The sequence below is a fragment of the Chinchilla lanigera genome, unplaced genomic scaffold, assembly GCF_000276665.1.
Source record: "Chinchilla lanigera isolate Chin_1 unplaced genomic scaffold, ChiLan1.0 scaffold00088, whole genome shotgun sequence".
Classification (NCBI taxonomy): Eukaryota; Metazoa; Chordata; class Mammalia; order Rodentia; family Chinchillidae; genus Chinchilla; species Chinchilla lanigera.
In genome coordinates, this window is record NW_004955489.1 from 2,439,927 (window position 1) to 2,462,750 (window position 22,824).

At 45.7% G+C, this 22,824-nt stretch overlaps 2 protein-coding genes across 10 annotated transcripts in view; one reads left to right on the forward strand and one right to left on the reverse strand.

Annotated features, from left to right (window-relative positions):
- LOC102023042 (chromosome unknown open reading frame, human C1orf74) lies at window positions 1-22,822 on the forward strand. 4 transcript variants are annotated; one of them, XM_005404537.2, is made up of 3 exons: window positions 1-288; window positions 945-1,646; window positions 22,418-22,822. In XM_005404537.2, the coding sequence occupies exons 2-3, from the start codon at window positions 1,031-1,033 to the stop codon at window positions 22,474-22,476; spliced, it is 675 nt and encodes a 224-aa protein (XP_005404594.1). In that variant the 5' UTR covers window positions 1-288; window positions 945-1,030; the 3' UTR covers window positions 22,477-22,822. The 4 variants fall into 4 exon arrangements, with proteins under 4 accessions (XP_005404594.1, XP_005404592.1, XP_005404591.1 ...); XM_005404535.2 differs by lacking the exon at window positions 22,418-22,822 and having other exon boundaries at window positions 2-344; window positions 945-2,293; XM_005404534.2 differs by lacking the exon at window positions 22,418-22,822 and having other exon boundaries at window positions 2-288; window positions 945-2,293.
- Traf3ip3 (TRAF3 interacting protein 3) overlaps window positions 2,393-22,824 on the reverse strand; it is a 26,365-nt gene continuing 5,933 nt past the window's right edge. For 2 of the 6 annotated variants that reach the window (XM_013504477.1, XM_005404533.2), the window contains 14 exons: window positions 21,988-22,135; window positions 21,795-21,858; window positions 21,314-21,338; window positions 21,023-21,052; window positions 20,843-20,938; window positions 13,436-13,507; window positions 9,535-9,675; window positions 9,180-9,317; window positions 7,716-7,851; window positions 7,071-7,133; window positions 5,780-5,836; window positions 4,477-4,610; window positions 3,508-3,621; window positions 2,393-2,629 (listed from right to left, as the gene is read on the reverse strand). In XM_013504477.1, coding sequence (XP_013359931.1) covers window positions 2,537-2,629; window positions 3,508-3,621; window positions 4,477-4,610; window positions 5,780-5,836; window positions 7,071-7,133; window positions 7,716-7,851; window positions 9,180-9,317; window positions 9,535-9,675; window positions 13,436-13,507; window positions 20,843-20,938; window positions 21,023-21,052; window positions 21,314-21,338; window positions 21,795-21,858; window positions 21,988-22,135 — 1,311 coding nt within the window. In that variant the 3' untranslated portion in view covers window positions 2,393-2,536. Of the gene's footprint in view, window positions 3,658-4,476; window positions 4,611-5,501; window positions 5,837-7,070; window positions 7,134-7,715; window positions 7,852-9,179; window positions 9,318-9,534; window positions 9,676-13,435; window positions 13,508-20,842; window positions 20,939-21,022; window positions 21,053-21,313; window positions 21,339-21,794; window positions 21,859-21,987; window positions 22,136-22,824 lie in introns of those variants that run through there. The other 4 variants (XM_013504476.1, XM_013504478.1, XM_013504479.1 and 1 more) reach the window with 3 other exon arrangements.

Below are 22,824 nucleotides of genomic sequence, written 5' to 3' on the forward strand. Positions count from 1 at the left end.
CACACTTCCGGTACGTCACCGGACGGCCCTGCCTGTGTTCTAACGCGAGGCAAGCGGACCCATTGGGTGACGTCACCTAACCGGGAGCGGAGTGCGGAGTCCGAGTGGGTGCGCATGCGCAACAGGCTATTTTCACGCACCTGCGGCCGTGTCCGCTGCTAGAATCCGGCGCGCGGGGTTTCCAGCGCTGTGGCTCGGTACTGGGGTCTAGCGCTTTCCCCTGCAGCAGGCAAGAAACCGGAAGGAGTTCCGGAGCCCGCGAACCAGCAGCGGAAGTGGAAACAGTGAGTAAGTGAGGGAGAATTCTGCCTCATGTAACAAGTCACTGTCATCTTAAATGTGAGGTGTGTGTGGTGGAGGGATCCCCTTTTCCTCAGTCCTTGGGTATCTGCTACACCGGGAAGGCGGGGTCAGAGTGAATCAACCCTCCTGCCGATTTAGCTGATTTATTTTTATGTCTTGGGGTGAGATGGCTGCTAGCCCGCCCTCTAGTGTATGTTAGTTTAATCAGGTTGCTTTACAAGTGTTCTTCAAGGGAAGAGAAGGAGAACTTGGCAGTGGAAAGAATTTATTTGGCATTCAGAGATCTGTCCCAGAAGGGCCATTTTGGGTGAAATGCGGTGAATTTTGCTAGATTGCTCAGCCATTTTCTTTGTTCTACACTTTTTAAGGTTTGAATCAGAGAACATAATTTGCAATTTGTAAAACTTAGAAGGAAGCCAAACATTATATAAATCTGCCTGTAAGGCCAGAAAGACACGAATTTGGGACCGGAGAAATTGGGCAGTGTTGGTGGACCCATCTCGTCTGGCCTGCATCAGCCTTCCATATTGGATGGACAAAATAACCTACGGGAAATATAAGAACTAATGGGAAGGTTGTTGGTAGGTTTCCTGGTGTGTCACTGGCTGGTGTTAATTCCCTACTACCCACCTTGTTTCTAGGCTCAAATGTCTGGAGCTGAGATGCGACCAGGGAAAGGAACTGTGGCTAGCTAAGGAGGCCATGCCTGAAGTTGCTTCCAGATCTCATGTCAACACCAAGCCCTCAGCTGCTGGTGGCAGCTGCTCAACAGACCCTGGGCATGGGAAAGAGAAAAGGTCCATCTAGAGCCATCTGCCTTCACTTAGCTGGAGAGGTGCTAGCTGTGGCCCGAGGGCTGAAGCCAGCGGTGCTCTATGATTACAACTGTGCAGGAGCATTGGCTCTCCAAAGTTATCTGGAGGAGCTGCAGAGGCTGGGTCTCCTCAGCCCAGGACTTCACATTCTTGAGATTGGAGAAGACTGCCTTATTGTCAGTCCTAAGCATGCATGTCAGCACTTGCAGCAGGTGCTGCATGGTACTGTAGCATTGGTGGATGTTTCTAGCTCCCAACCATACCCTTCCCTCTGTTCCCTGGACCAGCTTCAGGACTTGAAGGTTTTTGTAGCTGAGATCACCATGCATTTGCAGGAGCTGCAGAGAGACCTATCTCTAGGAGTCTGTCCTAGCAGGCTACATTCCTCAGACTGGAATCTGTGTACTGTATTTGGGCTTCTTCTAGGCTATCCTGTCTCATACACTTTTCACCTGAACCAGGGGAGTGACAACTGCTTGGCCCTGACCCCACTACGGGTGTTCACTGCCCACACCTCGTGGCTTCCAGGTCAGCCCCCAGTCTTGCTGTATTCTTTTAGTGTCCCAGAGAACTTGTTCCCAAACTTGAGGCACATTCTAAATGCCTGGGAGAAGGACCTCAGAACCCGATTCAGGACTCAGGATGACTTTGCTGACCTCTGTATCACCTCTGAAATAGTCACAGTGCCAGCTGTGGCCCTCTGACTTTAGCTGTCCTCCTATATAAAAGGCATCCTATAAGTGATCATCTCTGTGTTGAGGATGTCAACTAGTAATCATTTAAAGTACCAATTCTAAGTGTTTGGAGAGCACTAGGAAAAAATGCTGTAATCTATCTGCAAAACATGAGAATGGGAATTGGTAGTAGTGGTGGTAGCAGTGGTAGTACATATTTGGCATTTCTATATTAGGGAGTTTTCTATGAGCAGAGATGCCTGTTTTTGTTTTTGTTTTGTTTTTTTTTGTACCGGGAATTGCACTCAGCACCTTGTGCTTGCCAGGCAGGTGCTGTGCTGCTGAGCTATATCCCTGGTCCTTAATTTTTCATTAAGAGATAGAAAGGAAGTGACAAGTGGGGAAAAGTGAGTTGTGAAGGACAAGTAGCCCTTCTGTCTTGCCCTGTGATGATGGTGTTTTCTAGGAGGGGAGCAGGCTGGTGTGTTTGTGCATGTTTATATATGTATTTCTAACTGAATTGGACTGAGAGCGGATCAGCTTAAGTGTAGCACTTGGGAGATGATAATGTTATTCAGGAATAAATCAAGACTTCCAAGGTATAGTTATGTGAGGTGAAATTTATTTACAATACCTTAAAAAATAATAAAAGTCAGAAATCTCAGTTTAGTTGGAGAGAGAACCCAAGCCATGAAGTACCCAAACCTGAGGTTTTTTTTATCCCAGGCAGCCGTTACAAGTTTTTCAGATCATCAAGCTGTCCTTGTTGGCCAGGAGTACTGCCAGTGCTGTAGCAATCACTACCATCAGCATCGGGAGCCATCGGCCACAGTGCCTCTGTGTGAAAGGAGAAGGGGACCGGAGAAGGCAGCCATGAGTTGGAGGAAAAAATGGGCAAAAATAATCCTATTCTAGCCCAGTGGAAAGCTTCAGTTCGTGGCAGAGAAACTGTTTTTTACTTGTGTGTCCTGGTTTCTGTCACCTCCCTTGAGATACAGCCACTTTACTAGTGGTTGCTAGCCCAGGGAGCATAAATAGGGACCAGGCATTTAAATGTTGAAGGGAGTAATGAAGGGTAGAAAAGAACCAAGCACAATTATATTTTGTGGCCATGTGCCTCAGTGCTTTTCTCTTCTGTGCTTGTCCTGTTCACAAAGAATACTCTTTCATACTTGAGCTAGTACAGATTGAGTATTTATCTGGACTGCTTGGGACCAGGAGTGTTTCAGATTGTGGAGTTTCTCAGTTTTGTAATTACATATACTATGAAATCAGAAATGCTTCAGAACTTTTTTTGTTTTGAGACAGGGTCTCGCTGTGTAGCCCAGGCTGTCCTTGACTCAGTGATCCTCCTGCCTCAGCCTCCTGCATACTGGAATTATAAGCATGGGGCACCATGCCCAGCTGTTCCAGAATTCATGCTAGTGTTCAAAAATTTCAGATTCAGAGCATTTCACATTAAAAAATTTCAGATTAGGGATGTTCAGTGTGTAGTAAGTCTTTCTCTCTGGGCAAAAGAGTTCTAGGCTTGGATGCATCAACTAGTGTTTCCTTCATGGTTGCATGGTTTCATGTCAGCATAGTATAAACCAAGTGGAATGGGACAGGATGGTCAGATGTTGGTGTGGGCTGATAAATTTTATCTTTAAGGTTTGGCTAAAAGAGGAATTGTCCCACCAGCATCTAGTGCTGTACAGGAAGATGGACCCTCTTACTCTTGGAGGCAGTTGCAGGCTGTGTTTCAGCTCTTCTCGACAGTGCTGTAGCTTATGCAGGCAGGAGAGGTACTCGTCACTGAGGTTGTCTAACTCTGAATGCAGCTCTGTGCACTGGGGAGAATATCACCAAGATCATCACCACCAGTTCTGTCGGATAGAACCCAGGAAGGGGAGACTACCCTGAGTGAGGTACTCCTTCCCTCACTGAACCATTGTTCTCTCCCAGCCTTTCTCAGATTTCATTAGGTCTCTCCGTCATCTCTCCTAGTTTGTGTGGAGTGTGTCCATTGATGTGATTATGTTGCATATATTACATTTTTTACATGTAAATATTTTTATGGCTCAGTATGTGTGCAAATGCTTTGTAAATGGGGATACCAAAAAGTGACATTGTAGCACAAAAGACCTGGAAGTGATTTTAGTACAAGTGTGTTCTGGGAGCTGGTTGTTTGTGAATGCTTGCAAGGACACATGCGTGTAGCTAGGGAAGTTTGCTATTTAAGAGACAATATAAAGCTTCCAGAGATACTCAGTGTAGGGCAGACCTTGAGAAGTTAATTATCAAATATGTTTGAGCTGAGGTTGACTTTCTATTTTTTTTTTTTTTTTGTCTTCTTGAGACAGGGTCTCGCTATGCAGTTCAGGCTGGCCTTGAGCTCACTTTGAAGCCCAGGCTGGCCTCGAACTCACAACGATCCTCCTGCCTCAGCCTCCCAAGTGCTGGGATTACAGGCGTGCGCCACCACGCCCAGCTGAGGTTGACTTTCTAAAAGGTAACTAATAAAGCCTTGAGTTGGGGTTGGATAAGGCAGGGAAACAATTGACAAATCAACCCAAAGGCAGAGAGGTTTTACATGCGCACATGTAAGCATGGTTTAAGCAGAAGTCCGTGTTCTCCAGCGGCCTCCCAGTAGTTTCCCCGCTGCTTAGGGAGGAGCCCCTCATAGTTCTAGGTCACTGTCTCACCTCTTGTTCCTTGGCCTGAAGCTGCAAAGTCTTCTTTTGCAGCTGGTCTTTGAGATCCCAGTCTTTGTTCTTCCCTGTACCCTCAGGCTCCACTTCCTGGGAAGGCTTTGGAGTCCACATAGGCAAGGCCTGATCTAAAAAAGCAGTGATGGTGAGCCCCAGGCTGCTGAGTAAAGGCCCTGTCCCTAAGAACTGGAGGTGAGAGGAGGTACGACCCTTTAAAAGTACTTTCACTGGGACCCTGCTCAGCTTGGACAGACAGCTGGAGTTTGAACTCCGTGAGGGCAGGATTGGCTCCTTTATTGTGTGTCCCCAGACTATTAATAAGTGACTACTTATTAATTGCCTTTCTTTGGCTGTGTGTCCCATACTTCATAGTTTATCAGGTAGGTTTGCTGAGTGTTTCTGTATAACTTTCTCGTACATCCTCCTTTCAAACTCATGAAAATGGCATTCAGATCCGGGAATTTATTATATGTGATTAAGGATGGTTTTTAAGTCCATTTTGCAATCTTAGTCTTAAGAGTAAAAAAGAGCACAGGACTAGGAATCAGGATTCTGCATTGTCATTTTAGCTCCTTAATTTGTGTGATCAGGGAACTCTATAATTTCTGCTTTCTCTCGTGTATTATATATACCCAGTGACTGTGAGGAGAAAACAAGAGGCTATTCTAGGTGTTCTAGGCCTCCTTACATCGTGGCATAGATACTTGTAAAATGTCTGTCTATAAACTTGTGACACCCTGTTCTCTATAGAGGCTGATGGACTAAAATATGTGTTTAGTTTTGTATGTTTCTAAAATAAACATTTCTAAAAGTAAAAAACAAAATGAAAAAGAAAACAAGAGGCTATGTGTTATGGATAAATGAGTTGTTGCTCCTTCTGCATACGTAGGAATTCTCAGGGAATGGGCAGCAGAGTATTTTAGGGCTAAAGTGAGACTGACTTGCATGCTATGTGGTTTGGGGCTGGGGAGTACTCGGATGTGGTTTGGAAAGTCAAGTGTGTAAAAACTGACATGAAATCCTGAGTTCAAAATCAATTTATTGAAATGTTCAACATAAACATGTTTTCAGAGAAAGTAGAAACCCTTTTTCACAGTTTGTGTACCTCTTAGGTTAGAGGGCTAACTACGGGGTGTCCCCAGGGCCAGTGATCATTTCATCAAAGACTCCCCTATATCCCTGACCTAACAGACTTCCAGAACTGGGTGGGATCCAAGAGGTCATGTAGTTCACCCTCATTCCTCTAGGTGGGCAAACAGAGTAATAGTTTAGGGTTTGTGGTAGTAAATTTGCTGACCTTTCTTTAAGAGTTTCTCCTGTTCTTGAAGCTGTAAGGATTGATTCTGAAGCAGACCTGTTGGGAAACACAAGGAACTTGTCTGTGCTAGCAGATGTACTACAGAGAACCTCTTCAGACCTTTACTTAGAACCTTAAAGATAGCACCATCTTTTACAGATTGAAATTTGTCCCCCAAAATTAATATGTTGAAGTCCTAACCACCCACTAACTCACAGTATGACTTCTTTGGCAGTAGTCTTTATAGGAGTAGTCAAGTAAAAATAAGGTCATTATGGTGGGCTTTAATGTAGATAACTGGTGTCCATACAAGAAGGAAAAATTTAGACCCACATGTGCTCTGGGGACTGAGGAAGTGAAGAAGATGGCCATCCACAGAGCCAGAGAGGAGGCCTGGAGTAGAGCCTTCTCTCAAAGCCCTCAGAAGAAACTGACCCTGCCTACAGCTTGACCCTGCCCACAGCCTGGTCTTCAGGTTGCCCATCTGTGGTACTGTTGCAAATATATTAGTCTCATATCTTCTGCCATGTCTTTGCTTTCGAATCTCTGCTTAAAGGTTACCCTAAGAAAAGCTTGCTGGGCATGCCTGTAATTCTAGTACTTGGGAGGCTGAAGCAGCAGGAGGGCCCTGAGTTTGAGGCCTGTCTGGGCTGCTAGTGAGTTCAAGGCCAGCCTGAACTACATGAGACCCAGTCTCAAAAACAAAATCCTCCCGCCAAGAAAGGAAAGAAAGCTTTCCCAGATGACCCTATGCAAAATAGCAACTATTTCCCCTTTGACCTGCTTTTATTTCTTCCATAGCACTTACTATGACTTGATTTTTTTTTTTCCATAAAATCCCGGTACTACACTGGAGACCTTACTTGGAATGTCAGCTTTATAAAGGAGGCAATTACTAGTTTTGTCATTATATTTTCAGTGTAAATTCCCTGGTACCTGACACTTACTTGGACCTCGATAAACACTTATTTTAGTGAGAAAGTGAGAAAAGTCTTAAGTGACATATTCATTTATGTAATAAGTTAGAATACATATGAAAAGAAGCAATGCACAACACTAGTGCTTTATAAAATTTGAAATTCTCATAGAAATGGAAGTTTGTTATTGACATGGAGGGAAATAGGAGCAAAAGATCGAAAGCTAACATAATAACTTATGACTCCAGTTCACAGAAGTAGATTGGAAAAGACACGGAAGTAGGAGGATGTGCGAGAGACCAGGACTCCAGTTCTGCTGGGAGGAGCACCAAGGAGCCTGGGTGCCAGCTCGAGAATTGGGGAAGGAAACTTACTCTGCAGCTGCTGTACTTTGGCCTCCAGGGCGAGTTTCTCCTCCTCAGACCTCTTTAGTTGATCTGAAAGTGAAACCGTGCAAACAAAAATAGAAGAACCCAGCTTAATGAACTTAACACCTGAGGATGGAAATTAGTAAAAGGGACGCATGTCAACTGGAGGTGGTTCTGCTTTCTGTGGGTGTCCCAGTTCTAAAGCAGTAGACTAGCACCCACATACCTTTTTATCAGTGGGGGTACATGTTGTGTTGGATTGAATTAAGGGCTGTATTTCCACATTTTCTAGTCTTTCAGCTGATACAGGCTGTGGCTGACATACCTTCATGCAGTCTTGAATTTGAGCTGGTCTTTCCCTTTCAAATTAGGAATGTGGCCTTGATACATGTGACTAATATGGGAGCAGCTGTGATCTGGCCCAGAGGGATGGGCTGCTGCAGAAGAGAGCTCACACAACAAGATCCTCTAGTATAGCAAAACTAATTTTCACCTTGGCTGATTAAAATAGCCCTTCCTTTCCCTCAAGGTAAGATGAAATCATAAGGGCAAGCAAACAGAAAGGCTGAGGTCCTTTCTCCACCCAGACTCCTTCGCTGAGCTCCCTCAGCCACAGTGCCCATGCTCCGAGGTCTCCAAGGAGAAGGGTACCTTGCAGGTCCTGGGAATTGGAGGCGCACAGGTCTTGCTCCCCTTGCAGGCATTCAATCTTGGCCTGCAGCTCCTCGTGCTCATTCTTCAAAAGTCGCAGGGTCTGGTTCATCTGTGCGTCTCTGCTGTCTGCTCCCTGCAGGGAGGTAGAGGGCACCTATCAGTTCTGGGGGAGGAGGGGAGCAGCTTCCCCAGAAGGGGAAAATTACAGGAAATTGTAGAGTTTCAGAGCTAGAAGTGTCAGCGAATTTCTTTTTCCATTCTCTTTGCTCTGTTCCTCACATTTTCAACCATGCATTGGACTCTTCGTGTTCACAGGAATCACACCCTGACACTGTGGTGTAAGTCCCCAGGTGAAAGCATATTAGGTCAGAATTTACCCAGATGTTTTGGTTTTCTCTTTAGTTTTCATTCTACTCCTGTCAAGGTTTTTTGTTTGTATATGGAGGGGCATTTTTCATAAAGAAAAAGTCTAAAAAAGAAATGCAATTGTTCCTGAGAACTGTCTTACAGGTGATAGGAAGAAGAGAGCAACAAAGGTCCCAGTGCGGGCACAGTGGAGAAGGACCCGTGAGGGGCCGTCCTTTGAAAAGCCACATGCCCTCTCTTACCAAGTGGGCTGTTCTGATCCCTGTTCCAGGAAAATTGTGAAGATCAGCTTTTGGGGTGGATTGTGAGAGTTCAAACCAAGCGAGTAAAATCTGTGCAATGCAGTAGCTAATATGCCTTGAATGTTGGTGTGTGCCAGGCAGTATGCCTAGTGCTATGCTATTTGATCCATATAACAATCCTATGATATGGGTACTATTATTCTCATTTTAATTTTTTTTTTTTTTTTTTGGTTTTTCTTGGTTTTTCTCCGGTACCGGGAACCGAACTCACGACCTTGCGCTTGCCAGGCAGGCGCTTTGCCGCTGAGCTAAATCCCCAGTCCCCTATTCTCATTTTAGAAATGTGGAAACTGAAGCTTTGGAGGTTAGTTAACTTTTCCAGGCTAGCAGATTTGAAATGATGGAACTTTTGTGAATGTCCAGAGTTCACTGTAATTGCTTAAAAAAAAACCACATTATAGTATTAGTTTCTACTCACCTATAAGTAAGTTATTGAGATTTGTTCTGTCCATATGGTAGGCAGTTCTGAACTACATGCTCTACTTGGATGGTTTCAGCTAGTGGGTTGGAGTATGATGTGAGTAGCTTGATAAATATTTCGGCCCAGCCCTTGCATTTGGATTGTGTCATTCCAGTGAACACTCAGTTCATTTGCATGAGCAATAGTTGTCCTTTGTAAACTCAGAACTGAATTTCAGACCTGAAACAATGACTCTGGCACAAAGTAGGCCTGAGTAAGGAACCAAAAGCTGGATGTCCTCAGCTACCTTTGGAATCTCCAACCCAAGAGAAGCTTTTCTTGACCACCACCCTTCTTCCCCCTTCTTCTCTCCCCACTCCCAGTGCCTGGTACCTGTATTTTGGACTGAAGCACGTGGAGTTGGCTCTCCTGCTCTCTGTGCTGTGCCCCTAGGGTCATCCAGGCCTCCTTCAGAGCCTCATACTGACTCCTCCACTCTTCACACTTCTGCTCTGCCAGGGCCAGGGACCGCTGAGGGAGATCGGAGAGGAGGGGTTCCCGTGGAAGCCTCTCCCACCAAGGCAGAGGCTTGGAGGAAGGGTTACAGAAGCACTTGGTACTCCCTCACTTGTTTATATTAAAATAAATGCTAGATGTATTTGGTGAGGAACAGTTGCTAGGGAGTTGTGTCTTGCTTTCCAGATCAGCCCTGGAGTTCTCAGCCCCAAGGACCATCCCACATTTTCACCTGTGTGCTCTGTAGTTGCTGCTCTGCGCCCATTTTCTCCTCTAGCACCTTCTGCAGTGATTCCTTGGCCTTCTGCTCATAGCTGTTTTTCTGGTCTTCCATCTCCAGCAGCACCTTGTTCATTCGCCAAGGGGAGTACTTCTGCAAATTTGATGCAATTGAACCAACACGCATCGAGCTTACAGGTGCCCAACACTGAGCTGGTACACAGAGATGAAGAGAATTTGGGCCTTGTTTCCAGGGCAGAGGTACAGTAGTGTGGCAGGCCTTTTCCTCCAGCCTAGAGCTGAGCAAGAGTCCCTCTGGCTGTGAGATATGAGTGTCACAGGACTGCTGTGCGTTGTGCCGCCTGCTTCTGCAGGCTTTTGAACTCTAATCGGTCCCAACGGAACCCATCTGCCTAGATCTCCTTTCTCCTGGGCTTCCTACCTCAGTGATGTAGGTCGTCACCCACCGGGTCCTCCTTCAACTTCTCCGCCTTTCCCTCAGTATCCCTTCACTGGGCCTTGTCAGCTTCCTGAACAGCCCATACCTGTTTCTTCTCTGTCCTTTCTGCTGCGTCCTGAATGCAGACCGATTCTGCTGTTGACTTGGTTAATGTAATAGTCTTCCTACCTCTTATGCTTGCCTCCCTTCAAACCTTAGCCAGAGGGTTCTTGCTAATTTTAGAGTGGCACCTGATCATGCCACTTCTGTGTAAATTTCCCACTGGTTCCTCTGTCCTAAGGATCAGGTCCAAATTCCTTGAAAGCACTGCATATAACCCAGACTTCCCTGCTGTGCTGCCTCTGTCCAGGCTGAAGTGCTTTGCAGATCCTTGCGCATGCTTTTTAGCCTTCACTATTTCCCAAAGTTTCTTCTGCCTGGAGCCTTGTTACCGCCTTTTCACCCACCAGACCTCAACTCATGCTCAAGATTCAGCCCAGGTAACATCAGTTCTGGTGATTTTTCTTTTTATGTTTTCTGAAACGAAAGTTCTTAGTTCTTTCTTTTTATGTTTTCTCACTATGTAGTTCGGGCTTGCCTTGAAGTCACTGTGCAACCCAGGCTGGGCTCAAACTTGCAGCAATCCTCCTGCCTCAGCCTCACAAGTGCTGGGATTACAGGTATATGCTACTATGCCTGGCTCCAGTTCTGGTAAATTTTGAATAAACTCCTATTTTCCAACTCTATAAATTAGAGATTCCTCCCCCGCCTTCTTCTCTACATCCCCACATCCGCAGCCCCTGCCCCTTTTTTAAAAAAAATTTTCTATTTTGAACTGGGGTCTTATTAGGTCACTTAAATTGCCCAGGCTAGACTTGAATTCATCCTTCTGGCCAAACCTCCCGGAGGGCTAGGATTACAGGTATGCCCCACGACACCTTGCTTGTTCTTTTCTTCTTCTTTTGGAAAGTACTTGGGACTGAACCCAGGGGCTCTCTATCAGGAGAGATAGCAGAATAGATCTACAGATTCATGGGGACCTGCCCTCCCCGTGCCTTTCCTCTTCATGCCCTGTGATTTTGGGGAAGGATGCAGCTCTTGCAGTCAGTTCTAGATTACCCCTGGGGAAGCAGATCTGATAATAAAAATTTAGGGATCAATCTAAATCATTTCCATATAGCTTTGGAGTTGTCTGAAAATTTGGATTTATATATGAGTGGGCCTTAAATTCTTATTAACTAGATCTAGGGGTGGATTGGTTGAGATTATACATGGGGCATGGCATAGTTAGTGGATTTATTTTGGTTTGTTTGGATTTTAAACAGGGTCTCACTGTGTGTTTTAGGCTGGCCTTGAATTCACTGTGTAGTTCTGCTGGCCTTGAACTTGTGATGATCCTCCTGTCTCAGCCTCCCAAATGCTGGGATTACAGGTGTGTGCCACCACGCCTGGTTCAGTTATTGGATTTAACCATGTTGGTCTTTGACCAGCTTTATTCCCTTCTGAAAATGAATACACTGGCATTCTGGGTTATATGTGAATCTCTTATAAATGTGGTTGGATTATTTAGTTCTTAAAAACCTAACAAAGTAGGTCATATTGAAGAAATAAAACTTGTAGGCTGAGAAACGTACAGACTATATAAACTTCTTCTGCAAGATCCCAACTGTTATTCTAAATAAGAGACATGGGTCTACTACTCCCGCCGTCTCCCTTTTTGAGAGAGGGTCTTGCTGTCTCACGAAAACTTGCCAGCCTCCCACACACAGGGATCTAAGCTGAGTCCCCGTGCCTGTCCACAGACTGATTTCTTTCTTTTTTTTTTTTTTTTTAATCAAGATTAGACCAAATCAAGAGATTACCGAAGCTGGATAATAATGTCCCAGAAAAGCCGAGTCACACTCTTACTTTCTTCCAGAGGTTACTACTAGGAAAAAGTTGCCCACAGAATTGAAGTCAGTTTTCAAGAATTCTACTTACCCGCAGTGACACACTCCTGTAATTCTAGCTACTCAGGAAACTTAATTAGGCAAGAGGAACACAAGTTCAAGGACAACCTGGGCAATTTAGCCAGACCCTACCTCCCAAAAGTAAAATAAAAGGCTGGTGACAGTGATGTGTGGAGGCCTACCTAGGCGACTCTCCTTAAAAGAGGAGCAGTTGCCTCCATTTTGGCTGAGCCTGACCCTGTTTCCATGTATTGATATGTACAGAGCTCGTTAGGACCCTTTTCTTACCCCTTCAGTTGGCTTTGAGTAATGCATATCAGTCCAGCCGAGGTGCTGATGATAGACTTTGAAGGTGGCAGATGTGTTTCCCTGAACACGCCCCCCCCCCCCACACACACACAAGTGAGCAGGGATGAGGCAGGACACTCCACGCTATCGCTATGCTATCGGTGGGATGGAGCCGCCTGGGGATGGAGGCTATGACTTCCTGGGGCTTGAAAGATTACACATCAGAGCTAAAGCACCCACCCCAAAACATTAGATACTATCTCAGTTGTGTTATGCAGATTACTTTTTCTGCATATCCTTCTCTTTGCATTTGCAGAGGTGATTTCAGGCCTCCTACCTAGCCCAGCTCATGGCACTCACCTACTTCCCACTGTTCTCACAGTCACTCATCCTCAAGCCACTCCTTCATAAACGAATAAAACCTGGGTTTGGCCTTGGATCACTGCCTTTGTTCTGGATGGCCATCATCATGGCTGGACTTAGGACCCCTTGTCTCCCTATAACTACAAATATGCCTTAGTATCTTTATTCTCGCCGTGGGTTGCACTGGAGGTGGTAGATTAAAATTAACTCACTAGAATTCCAGTAACTTTTCATGAGATTACAAATACAAACCTGGGCCATGATGAGAACTGAGAAGGGCTCTCTATAGTGATGGTGATGTAGTTTAGTGATGGAGTGCTTACCAACCTGAATTATACTCTGGGTTCCATTCCTGCTACTGTAAAATGAGCAAGCAAACAAAACCCAGACATCTTCCTTGTAATGTCCACCCCATCCGTTCAAGTACTGGGACTTGCCAAGTGGTACATGCCTGTAATCCTAGCATTTAAGAGGATGAGGCAGAAGGATTGCTCAGAGTTCAAGGCCAGCCTGGGCTGCATAGTGAGACCCTGTCTCAAAGCAAAAAACAAAAAGCAAAACAAATACCGGGACCTAAGAAGGTTAGCTGGGTGGTGAGAGTGTTTACCAAGGGCCTCTCCCTACAGCTGGGTGTTCTCTAGGCTCCCTTGGAGCTGATGAAATGTTCAGTGCTGGGATTCCTTCCCAGCATGCACAAGGAAGGGTACCAGGAAAAGCGGGAGGCTGGAGATATTCATGGCAAATTAGGAACCAAAGTGGGAGTGGCCACACCACACCTGGGTCAGAGTGGAGCATTTCAGGAAGTAGCACTGAGGCTCTAGCATTTTTATTCAGTTCTGGATTCATGAGCCAGATGCATCCCCTGGAAAGCTTACCTGGGTACAGGCGTAGAGCTGGTTTTCCAGGGACCTCAGTTTGCCCTTCAGTTTGTCTTCATTCAGCTGTCCCTGGAGCAGAGGGAGGGGGTAATAAGTTCAAGCCAGAGTGCATCTGTGAAGAGAGAGTCGCTCTTCCCACCAAGGCCCAGCACAAGGTGGTGCTCAGCGCTGTGGAACGGAACTCTCAGGAGGAGCAGTGATGACAGAGGACGCTTGGGGAGGACAAGGATGAATCAGACTGGCTCCCAAAGAACCCTCTTTGCCTTCCAGTTCTCTGTCAGGTGGCTCAGGCTGTACCCTAGTGCGGAAGAGCCCAGGGGGAAGCTAAACTGTCCCTTTCCTCCCATCTCCTCACTCCCTGCTGGGACACTGCTCACTCCTCCCTCAGTCTTGAACCTGACCTTGACTGTGAAGTACGGGCCAGCAGTGCTGGAGGGGAAAGTGGGTGTTCTCTCCCTTGCTCCTTACTAGAAGCTGCACTCCCCTTCCCTAAGGTTGTATATTGAAGTTCTAACCTCTGGTCCCTCAGAATGTGACTATATTCAGAGATAGAGTCTTTAAATAGATTAATTCTGTTAAAATGAAGTCATTAAGATATAGCCTAATCCAGCATGACCAGAATCATTTTTTATTTGCTTTTGCTTTTTGAGTCAGGGTCTTAAAAACTCACTATGTAGTTCATGCTTGCCTCAGTCTTGCATAGATCCTTCTGGCTCAGCCCTCCAAGTGCTGGAATTAAAAGTGTGTGCCACCATGCCTGGTTTAGGAATCTTTTCTTTTTTAACAGCAGCATAACCTTTATTTGGCGACACATCAGGTGAAGAGTATCTCCAAGTTTTACACACTAAATTTTACTCATGTGATAATTTGTTTATCTGAGCAGATACATGCTTTAAAAATACACATCAGGAATGCGGCAATTGGATATATTCTATTCATTAGAAATCCTTATGGTAATACATTACATATTTAACTTTCTGTAATTATAGGGGGAATCAAATTTTTTACATTTTTTAGTCTGACAGAATAAATGTATTATATAGATACCTCCTCCAAAAGCAGTGCACTTAGAAGTTTCTAATTTATGTACTCCATTGTTCTAATAAAAAAGCTGTATATCTTCCAGTATCCACACACTGCCCTGGTAAAAATACACATGCCCTTAAACCCTTTACTTTCTCTTAAATTTGCTTTATTTGGGGTAGGTGTGGATATAGAAGTTGTAGAGCAGACTGAAATCTCTATAGAAAGAGGAATTTGGGACAGTAGGATACCCTGAGGGAATACTACATGAAGACACATCAAATGTGGTCCTGTGCTAGCAGAGAGAGACCACAGGAGAAACCAGTCCTGTTGATACCTTGATCTCAGGTTTAGACTCCAGAACCGTGGGAAAATAAGTTTCTACTGTTGAAGCTACCCTGCTCTCTGTAGTACTTTTTTTAATGGCAGCTCTAGCATACAGTCATCCCAGTCACCTGGGCTTGGTTCCAGGGCTCCCTTCCTGCCAAAATGACAAAATCCACGGGTGCTGAAATCAAGTCTCTTTTATAAAATGGTATGGTCTAACTTATGCACATCCTCCTACATACTTAAAATTCTCCCTAGATTACTTACAATACAATCGAAACGCCATGGAAATAGTAGTCACACATTATTGCTCAGGGAAGAAAGACAAGATGGACTCTGGATTTTTTTTCAGTGACATTTGATCTGAGGTTGATTGAATCTGAGGAGGTGGATCTTGCAGTTATGGCTGACTACACTAATATGCTACCCTCCCTGTCCCCTCTCCCCCAAGATGAGAAATTCTTTAAGAAAGAAAGAAAGAAATGGAGGGAGAGAGATGAACGTGTAGGTGAGGGCAGAGGAAGAGTGCTTTCCTGAAAGCCACATTCTGTTTATTCGTGTGCTGCGCCAGTCTGACGGTGTTTCTTTTTTCTTCAGTGCTGGGTGGTCATAGCCAGCACCCTGTGTGTGCATCTGTGCCATTTTGACATTGCAAGGGGGTGGTTACCCAAGGCTGAGAGTGGAGAATGGTGGGCGAGAAGGGCCATTCTCTGTTTTTTCAACTTTTCAGCATTTCAGCTGAGCAGCCAGTGTAATAAGTTCCTTGCTGTTTTGTCATCCCTCCAGCTGTAGACTTATACCTTTTTCCTAGGTAGGTTTTTTTCTTCCGGTTTTGTTTTAGGTCTATCCACACATAGGGATGGCAATACCAATGATAGTAAGTTCCTCAGAGAGAGGGCGATGGGCCTTTCCCGAAGTAACTGTTTTGCCTATTTTTCTGACTTTTTCCATCCAGGCTCTGTGGGACTTTTGTTGAATTTAGAATTTCCACCTCTGTTCAGGCCTTGGATGCAGTGGCCCCTCTCAGTTATACAGCTAGAGTTTCCAACCTTTATCATATTTCTGGCCTATAATGGGAGCAGAGGAGGGGCCTCTGTTTTTCAGATCTGCCACTCCCCATGCTTGGGGGCAGGGGAGGCAGGAAGTGGTATTTCACAGCTCCTGTTTTGGTCTTGTTTGGCAGATTCTTCTAACCATGGGGGCCAGGGCATGCCCCCACCCTTTCTGCTTCCTGTATTACTCAGCTAGACCTTGCAAAAGCAAAAAGCTTTGCCAAAGACAATTCTTTAAAGTGCTTCCTGCTATTAATGTTTTTCCCGGCGTCTCATATGAGAGAGCCAAGAGTCAGGGATTTGGTGTCTACAGCAACCCACAGGGCTTTGGGACGAATGGAAGAGATGGGTAAACACTTCCACGGTTTGGGCCTTGGAGTAACTGGTAAAATGGCCACATTCCACAGTGGCCTGTTCATTGTCAACCCACAGGTCCTGAAATCAGTTGGCCTCATTCCTACCTCCCCTGGTTCATATCTTCCAATTCCATGCATTTTTCTTTGCCCAAGTTGTCGCTCTGCAGAATGCAACCAAACTTACTAAATTTTGAAGATTATCTTACTAGCGTTTGGAAAGAAAATAGGCCCAAAGCAGTATTCTTAAAATCCCCCAAGTCTCCTACCCTTTTTGGATAGCTCCTTTCTCTGTTTCACAGTATGGTTTTAATATATTTTGCCTCTTCCAACTGTTTTTGCATTTTAGCTCCACCCCAGATTGCTTTTCCATTTATGTTGCAATACAAGACAATTCATGATAGCCCCTTCTGTGAGGGTGCAGGGCCACCCAAGTCTGGAGCTTGAACAGAATCTCTTGTACACAGTCCTGCCTTCTCAGACTCCTGAAGGCAGGCAGGAGGGTTTCAGCCAAGTTATTACAAATGGGGCATGTAGTTTCCTGGTCTGAACCCAGGTCTGCCCATCCTGAAGCCCAGTGTTAGAGTGTGGGAAGAGGCACTTCTCCCAGGTCTTCTGCTGACCTTCCATGCAGACACACCCAGGAGCTTGGGGCTCTGGCACAGTTAGCCTGGTAGAAAAGGGAGTAAGGCAGAGTCATACACACCTGGTGTCGGTCTGAGGGCTTCTGCTTCTGCTTGGTTTTCCCCTGCCTCTGAACTGTTCTTCTAAAACACCACCAGCTCACCACAGAAGTACTAGACCACAGCTCATCTCTCTGCTCTCATCTCTCTTGCTTAGGGCATTTAGCCAATCCCCTGCCGTGCTGTCATCTCAAGATCTTGATTCTACTTTGCAGACCTTAAAACCAAAGAATACCGTGCTCTCATCTCTGTATTGTCCAGTGTTAAGCTTTCTCTACTGGCCAAGATGTTTCTGCTCTGAAGATTGGACCTAGTTCAGGTTCTCAGCAGAATCCTAGGGCCTTCAGCATCCAAAAGGCCTATAGTCCACTTGAGGCTGGAGGCAATGGAGATTGTGGATCCTTGGAGTTCTAACAGCATTGCTGTGTGCTCCATGTGTGAAGGTGGAGAGTCAAATCATGGGGCCAAATGGAAAAAATAAAATGTGAACTGAATGAGACATCAGCAACCCAGTTCTGGCCACATTCATCCAGTTATTTTTCCCAAATACCATAGACTGGGACTGTCCTTTCACTGAAGTTGAGGCTTTCAGGGAGGGATAGAGAGTTGACTGTCTTGTGTTGAGAGAAGCAAGAGCTTTCAGCTGAATAGTCTGAGAGTATTTTTCTTAAAAACAGGAAGCTGGGGGCAGGGTAGGGTGTTTGGGGAGCAGGAGGAAGTGAAGGGTAAGGATTGGGAGGGATGGGAAGAATGGAGGGAAAAAACCACTGCCAGAGAAACTTTGGGTTGGACTATGGGGCAAAATTCCCCCTCAGGAGAGAATGCCTCAGGAGTCTATGTCTTGTAGTAAATCTTCCCCATTGCCACCAAGCTTGCTATAATTCGAGCTCAGATTATGGCTTATCTGGGTTATTACAAGTCTCTGCTGCCCCAACCTCATCCACAGCCATGGTCCTGATGCTGGTTAGATTCTGGTAAACACAGATGTGGTAATTCACTTATAATTCAGTTGAGTGCCTTGTACAGAAGGGCAGACTACTAAGTCTAATAAGGCATAGTTCCACTGCTCCCCTAGCCCCATCCCTCTCTCTGTGTCTCTGTACTAAGGATCAAACCCAGGGCCTCTGCATTGAGCTGTATCCCAGCCCTTTTTGTTTATTTATTTTGAGACAGAGTCTTGCTAAGTTTCTTAGCCTAGGCTCAAACTTGTGATCCTCCTCCCTCAGCATCCCAGAGTGCTGGGATTAGAGATGTGTGCCACCACCACACATGGCTGCTGCCTTGCTTCTGCACTGTAGCAGTGTTTCCCAAACTAGGGGTAGCATGTATCTCATGGATCTTTGGGATATGTCCTCTTATTGGGTCCATACAAAACAACAAAATGAAAGGGTCCACTCATTATTGAAGTTATAGATACACTGTTGAGCAGGAAGAGTTTGAGTCCCATAACAGAATTCTAGAGACCTGCCTGAGGCCCTTTCTGTGGTGGTACTCTGATATGATCTCTTTGCTTCTCCCACATCCATGCCAGGGTCAGCCCTAGGCTGCAGTCATTCTGATCCCTTAACTCAGATATTCTTGTCCTCTCTGTTCTTTCTTCCTCATCTCACTTGATTTCTGGACTGCTGAACTTACTCATCCTTCAAGACCTAACTGAAGTGGTCTTCCTGTAGAGCCTTCCCTTGTCCTCCTCCGGCAGAACAGTGCTCTTTTTCCTGTGTCATGTTGTGTATACCACGGGAGCAGCCATATCGAACTGTTTTGGAGTTATTTATCTTGTCTCTTTCTTTCTGGCTGGACTGCCAGCTCCTTAAGAGCAAAGACTCTACTTCTTTTTGTTCCTGAAGTTCAGGGCCTGGCATTGAGGAGGAGCTTATCAACTATCTGTTGAACAAATGAGTTGAGCTGATCTCCTTTTAGCTCAGTACCGGAAACCACCTGGTCTGCACAGCTGCTTGCACCCTGCTCTGCCAGGGGAAATGACATCCTTAGCTGGCCAGGGCTCTGACTGGAGTCTCCCAAGTCCAGTACCCTGACTGGTGTGGGGATGAAGGGCTGAGCTAGGAAGTCTTCTGTGAATGCACATTCTTTATTTTTTATATTTGTGGTACTGGGGATCTAACTCAGGGCCCACATGCTAGACAAGTGCTTTATACAGAGCGACATCCCTGCCCCAGGAAGCCCTGTGTATCACTGCAGTCCTGGCTTTGTTCTATGCCTACCTGTTACATCTCAGAGCTCAGACCTGGCGGGGGAGATGTCTCCAGGGGCCTGTGCGGTCTCATGCTGTGCCTCACTGTCCTGGGTGCTCTAGGCTTTGCTGGCCTCAACTCCCTGTAACTCGCCATACCTATGGGTCTCAGAGTGTGCTCGGAGGACCCCTGCAGGTTCCAAAGACTGTTTTAGGGACCTGCAAGGTCTTCCCTTTTCCAACTGCGTGTCTGTGCAAGATTGAATTTTCTTCATATATTTCAACCAAGAGAATGTGTTGTAACACATTGAATTCAGAAGCAAGTATGAGAGTTTAGCTGTCTTTTGTTCAGTTAGACATTAGGAAGATTTGCAAAAGCATAAAGCAATGCCACACCTCATTATTTTTTATTTCTGAAAGTTATTTTTCATAGAATATATAATTAAGGTTAGCATGAGATAGCTTATCGTTGTTATTTTAAAATTAATAAATATTACTGAATTTCTGGTTGAATTTTTAACATGGTAAGTTTTAGTATGTTAAATATAAAAAGTTATCTGAAATTTTTTTTTGTTTGTTTTTTTGTTTTTGTTTTTCTCTGGTACTGGGAGTCGAACGCACAACCTTGCACTTGCCAGGCAGGCACTGTGCCGCTGAGCTAAATCTCCAGCCCCCTGAAAGTTTTAATGATTAAATAGTATAAAGAAATCTTGAACTGGGCATGGTGGCGTACACCCATAACCTCAGCACTTGGAAGGCTGAGGTAGGAGAATCACTGGCCCAACCTGGCCTACAAAGTGAGTTCACGGCCAGCCTGAACTGCATAGTGAGACCCTGTCACAAAAAGACGGAACAAACAAAAAACCCCAAACCACCAAAAAATCAAAAGAAGTTTTGAGATGAAAATAGCCAGAGACCCATTACACTGGATTACGTATCATGCCTCGAGGTCTTTGCCTATACTGTGTCTCCTCTGTAGGATCCTGTTTCTCTTTCTCCCTTTGCCTGGCAAATGCTTCTATAACTGTAAATATTTGCCTGTATGTCCCTTTCTGGAGTTACTCTTTCCTTCTTGTGGTCTACTGCACCCTAAAAACATTTATTTGTTATAGTATTTGTATTGTGTGGTCTCTCCTAGAAAACTGTGTGCTCTTTAAAATCAGGGTCCCTGCCACAAGTCTTGTTGTTCCTGTGTAAGCCCTGTGCTCAATGGGAAGAACATAACCTGTGAATATTTGTGGAATGACTGGAGTAAAGTCAGAGGCTTGACTTAGTTCCATTCTGCTGCCCCCTAGCTTTGTGACTTTGTGCAAGTCACTCAACCCTTCTGAGAGCTCTTCCTCATGGACAGTAGGAGAGGTCTCAGGTCCCTCCCACACTGCCACGCATGTCTGGACTGAGTAGTGGGAGCGGAGTAGTGAGGGTGGCTTCAGTGGATATTGATGTGAATCCCATACAAAACCCATTCACATTTACCATATTCAGTAATGTAAGCTACTGGAAGAAAGAGCCTCACAGATTAAAAAGTAGTCCTTATTTCAACTTTTGGTTCTGAGATTTCCTGGGTATCGCAGCAAGACCCTCAGCTGATGACCCATGTATTTACTGTGACCCGTTTGACTTGAGGTCCAAGCATGACACCCCCACTGCTTGCCCCTTTCCAACCCTCTCTTCAGGGGTCAGGCAGCATTTCTCTTGTTGGGTGGGAAGGGAAGAAAAATAAGATGAGCACACCTAGAAACCCAGGAGCTTTGTTCAAAGTTTCATTCCCTTACCTTCCAAGAGCTGTCTGAAGCCCGAATCAAGGCAGATAGTAGGTCTTGGAGAATCACCATTTTCTGTTTTAGGACCAGCTCCCTTTGCAGGGCCTCCTGTGGGGCAAAACATGTAAGAGGTAAGATTAGCCTAGAGAAGGTGGTAGGTGAATGGAGAAGCTGAGTGGAGAGGTCACTTACTTTGAGGTACTCAGAAAGCTGGATGATTTCCTAGAGAGAAAGAAAACCTGTATCAAAAAGACTGTAGGCCCTTGAAGTCCTTTAGCATAGGACAAAGGCCTGTGCTGGCCTGTGCTGAGCGCATGTTTTCTGCCAGGGTCTGATAGGGGCCCTCTGATTCCCATGTCTCTGCATGGTACTCTCTTGCCATCCAGGAAGAGTGTCCTCCCACCCTAGCCTGAGTTTATAGTGGATACCAAAATGTCAGAGCTCAGATACCATCGAATCCAATCGAAGTAAGGATTATTTTACCTTATCCAGAACTGCAACTCCGTAACTGGAAAGAGAAGAGGGGAAAAGACAATGGACTAAAGAATCAAGCAAGTCCTGTGGTGGAGGGAGTGGGTCACTTGCCTCTGGGACCCTTCTGGGTTTGGGGCAGGCTTCCTCTTTTTAAATTAAGGTGGATGTAGATAGTCATTGTATTTGCTTTCTGCGCATGCTGGGTAGAGGGACTGAAGTAAACATTTAGGAGAAGCTGAACATGGTGGTGCATGCCTATAATCCTAGCAGTCAGGGAGGCTGAGGCAGTAAGATTGCCAAAGTTTGAACCCAGCCTGAGCAACTTAGCAACTTAGTGAGACCCTGTCTCAGAATTTAAAAATCAAAGGGCTGAGGATGTAGCTCAGTGTGAAGGCCCTGGGCTGAACTCCCATCACCTCCCCCACCAAATTCAGAAGAGAGGAGTAGATGAGGTGTGAGAGGGCTAGGGTTGGGAAAGTGAGGCACTCACTTGGTTTGCTGACTGGCATCATTCTTAATTGTTGGCTGTGTATCTTCTGCCTTTGTCTGAGTGCCTGAGAGATGGAGGGAAAGGTGACTCAGAAGCCGTGGGGAGGCAGGGAGGGCGTTAGGGAAGGACAGGGGTTCCCCACTGCTGCAGAGCTCTCTGCAGGCCCTGCTGGATGAGGGAGCTCTGCCCTTACCGCAATGGCGTTTGGGAGGCTTGGTGATGTGAGAGTCTTGTGGTGGAGGGGCCTCCACTTGTGAGAAGTAGCGCTCAGCCAGATCCCTGTGGACGCTTGAGGGAGAATGACACTGTATTGAAAGGACCTCGGAGCTGGTCCCTGTCACCTGGAAAGCAAGTGAGAGATGCTGAGAGCCACTGTCCAGAGCTTGTTGGAAGATGTGCCAGATGACTGCAGAAAGATGAAACAATGATCGTGTCCCTCTAAAATTCCCATATTCTAATTCCCCCCACTCCCAAAATTCTAACACCCAATGTGATGGTGTTAGAGGTGGAGACTTTGGAAATGGGTTACATATGATGTTGGGGACCTCTTGAATTCAATGGTGCCCTTCTAAAAAGAGATATGAGAAAGTTTGCCCTATGTCTCTGTTTTACACCATGTGAAGGAGAAGAATGCCATTTGCATGTCCAGAAAAGCATCTTCATGAGATACAGCATCTGCTGAAGCCTTGATCCAGGACGTCGAGCCTCTAGAATTTTGAGAAGTAAGTTTCTATCATTTAAGCACCCTGTCTGTGATAATTTCTTACAGAGTCAAATGGACTAAGATGATATTTCCAGTCAAGCCACCCACAGTAACTCATGCAGGCTTTCAGAGCCACCAGGTGGCGGCTGCCATTGCTCTTCCCTGTCCTATGTAGTGGGACGGGGCCTCTGCAGGCCAGGCAGCTGGGCAGTGGGTCTTGTCTGCAGTCGTTCTCACTGCAGTCCTTTGTTCGGTCTCAGTCGCTTACACAGCCAGTGTGACGGTGCAGAAGGAGCACTGCTCTGCTGGGCGGGGAGCACCTGACTT

What these genes read in the sequence shown, in the direction of transcription:
- LOC102023042 (XM_005404535.2), top strand. Translation starts at nt 1,031, where the DNA reads ATGTCAACACCAAGCCCTCAGCTGCTGGTGGCAGCTGCTCAACAGACC.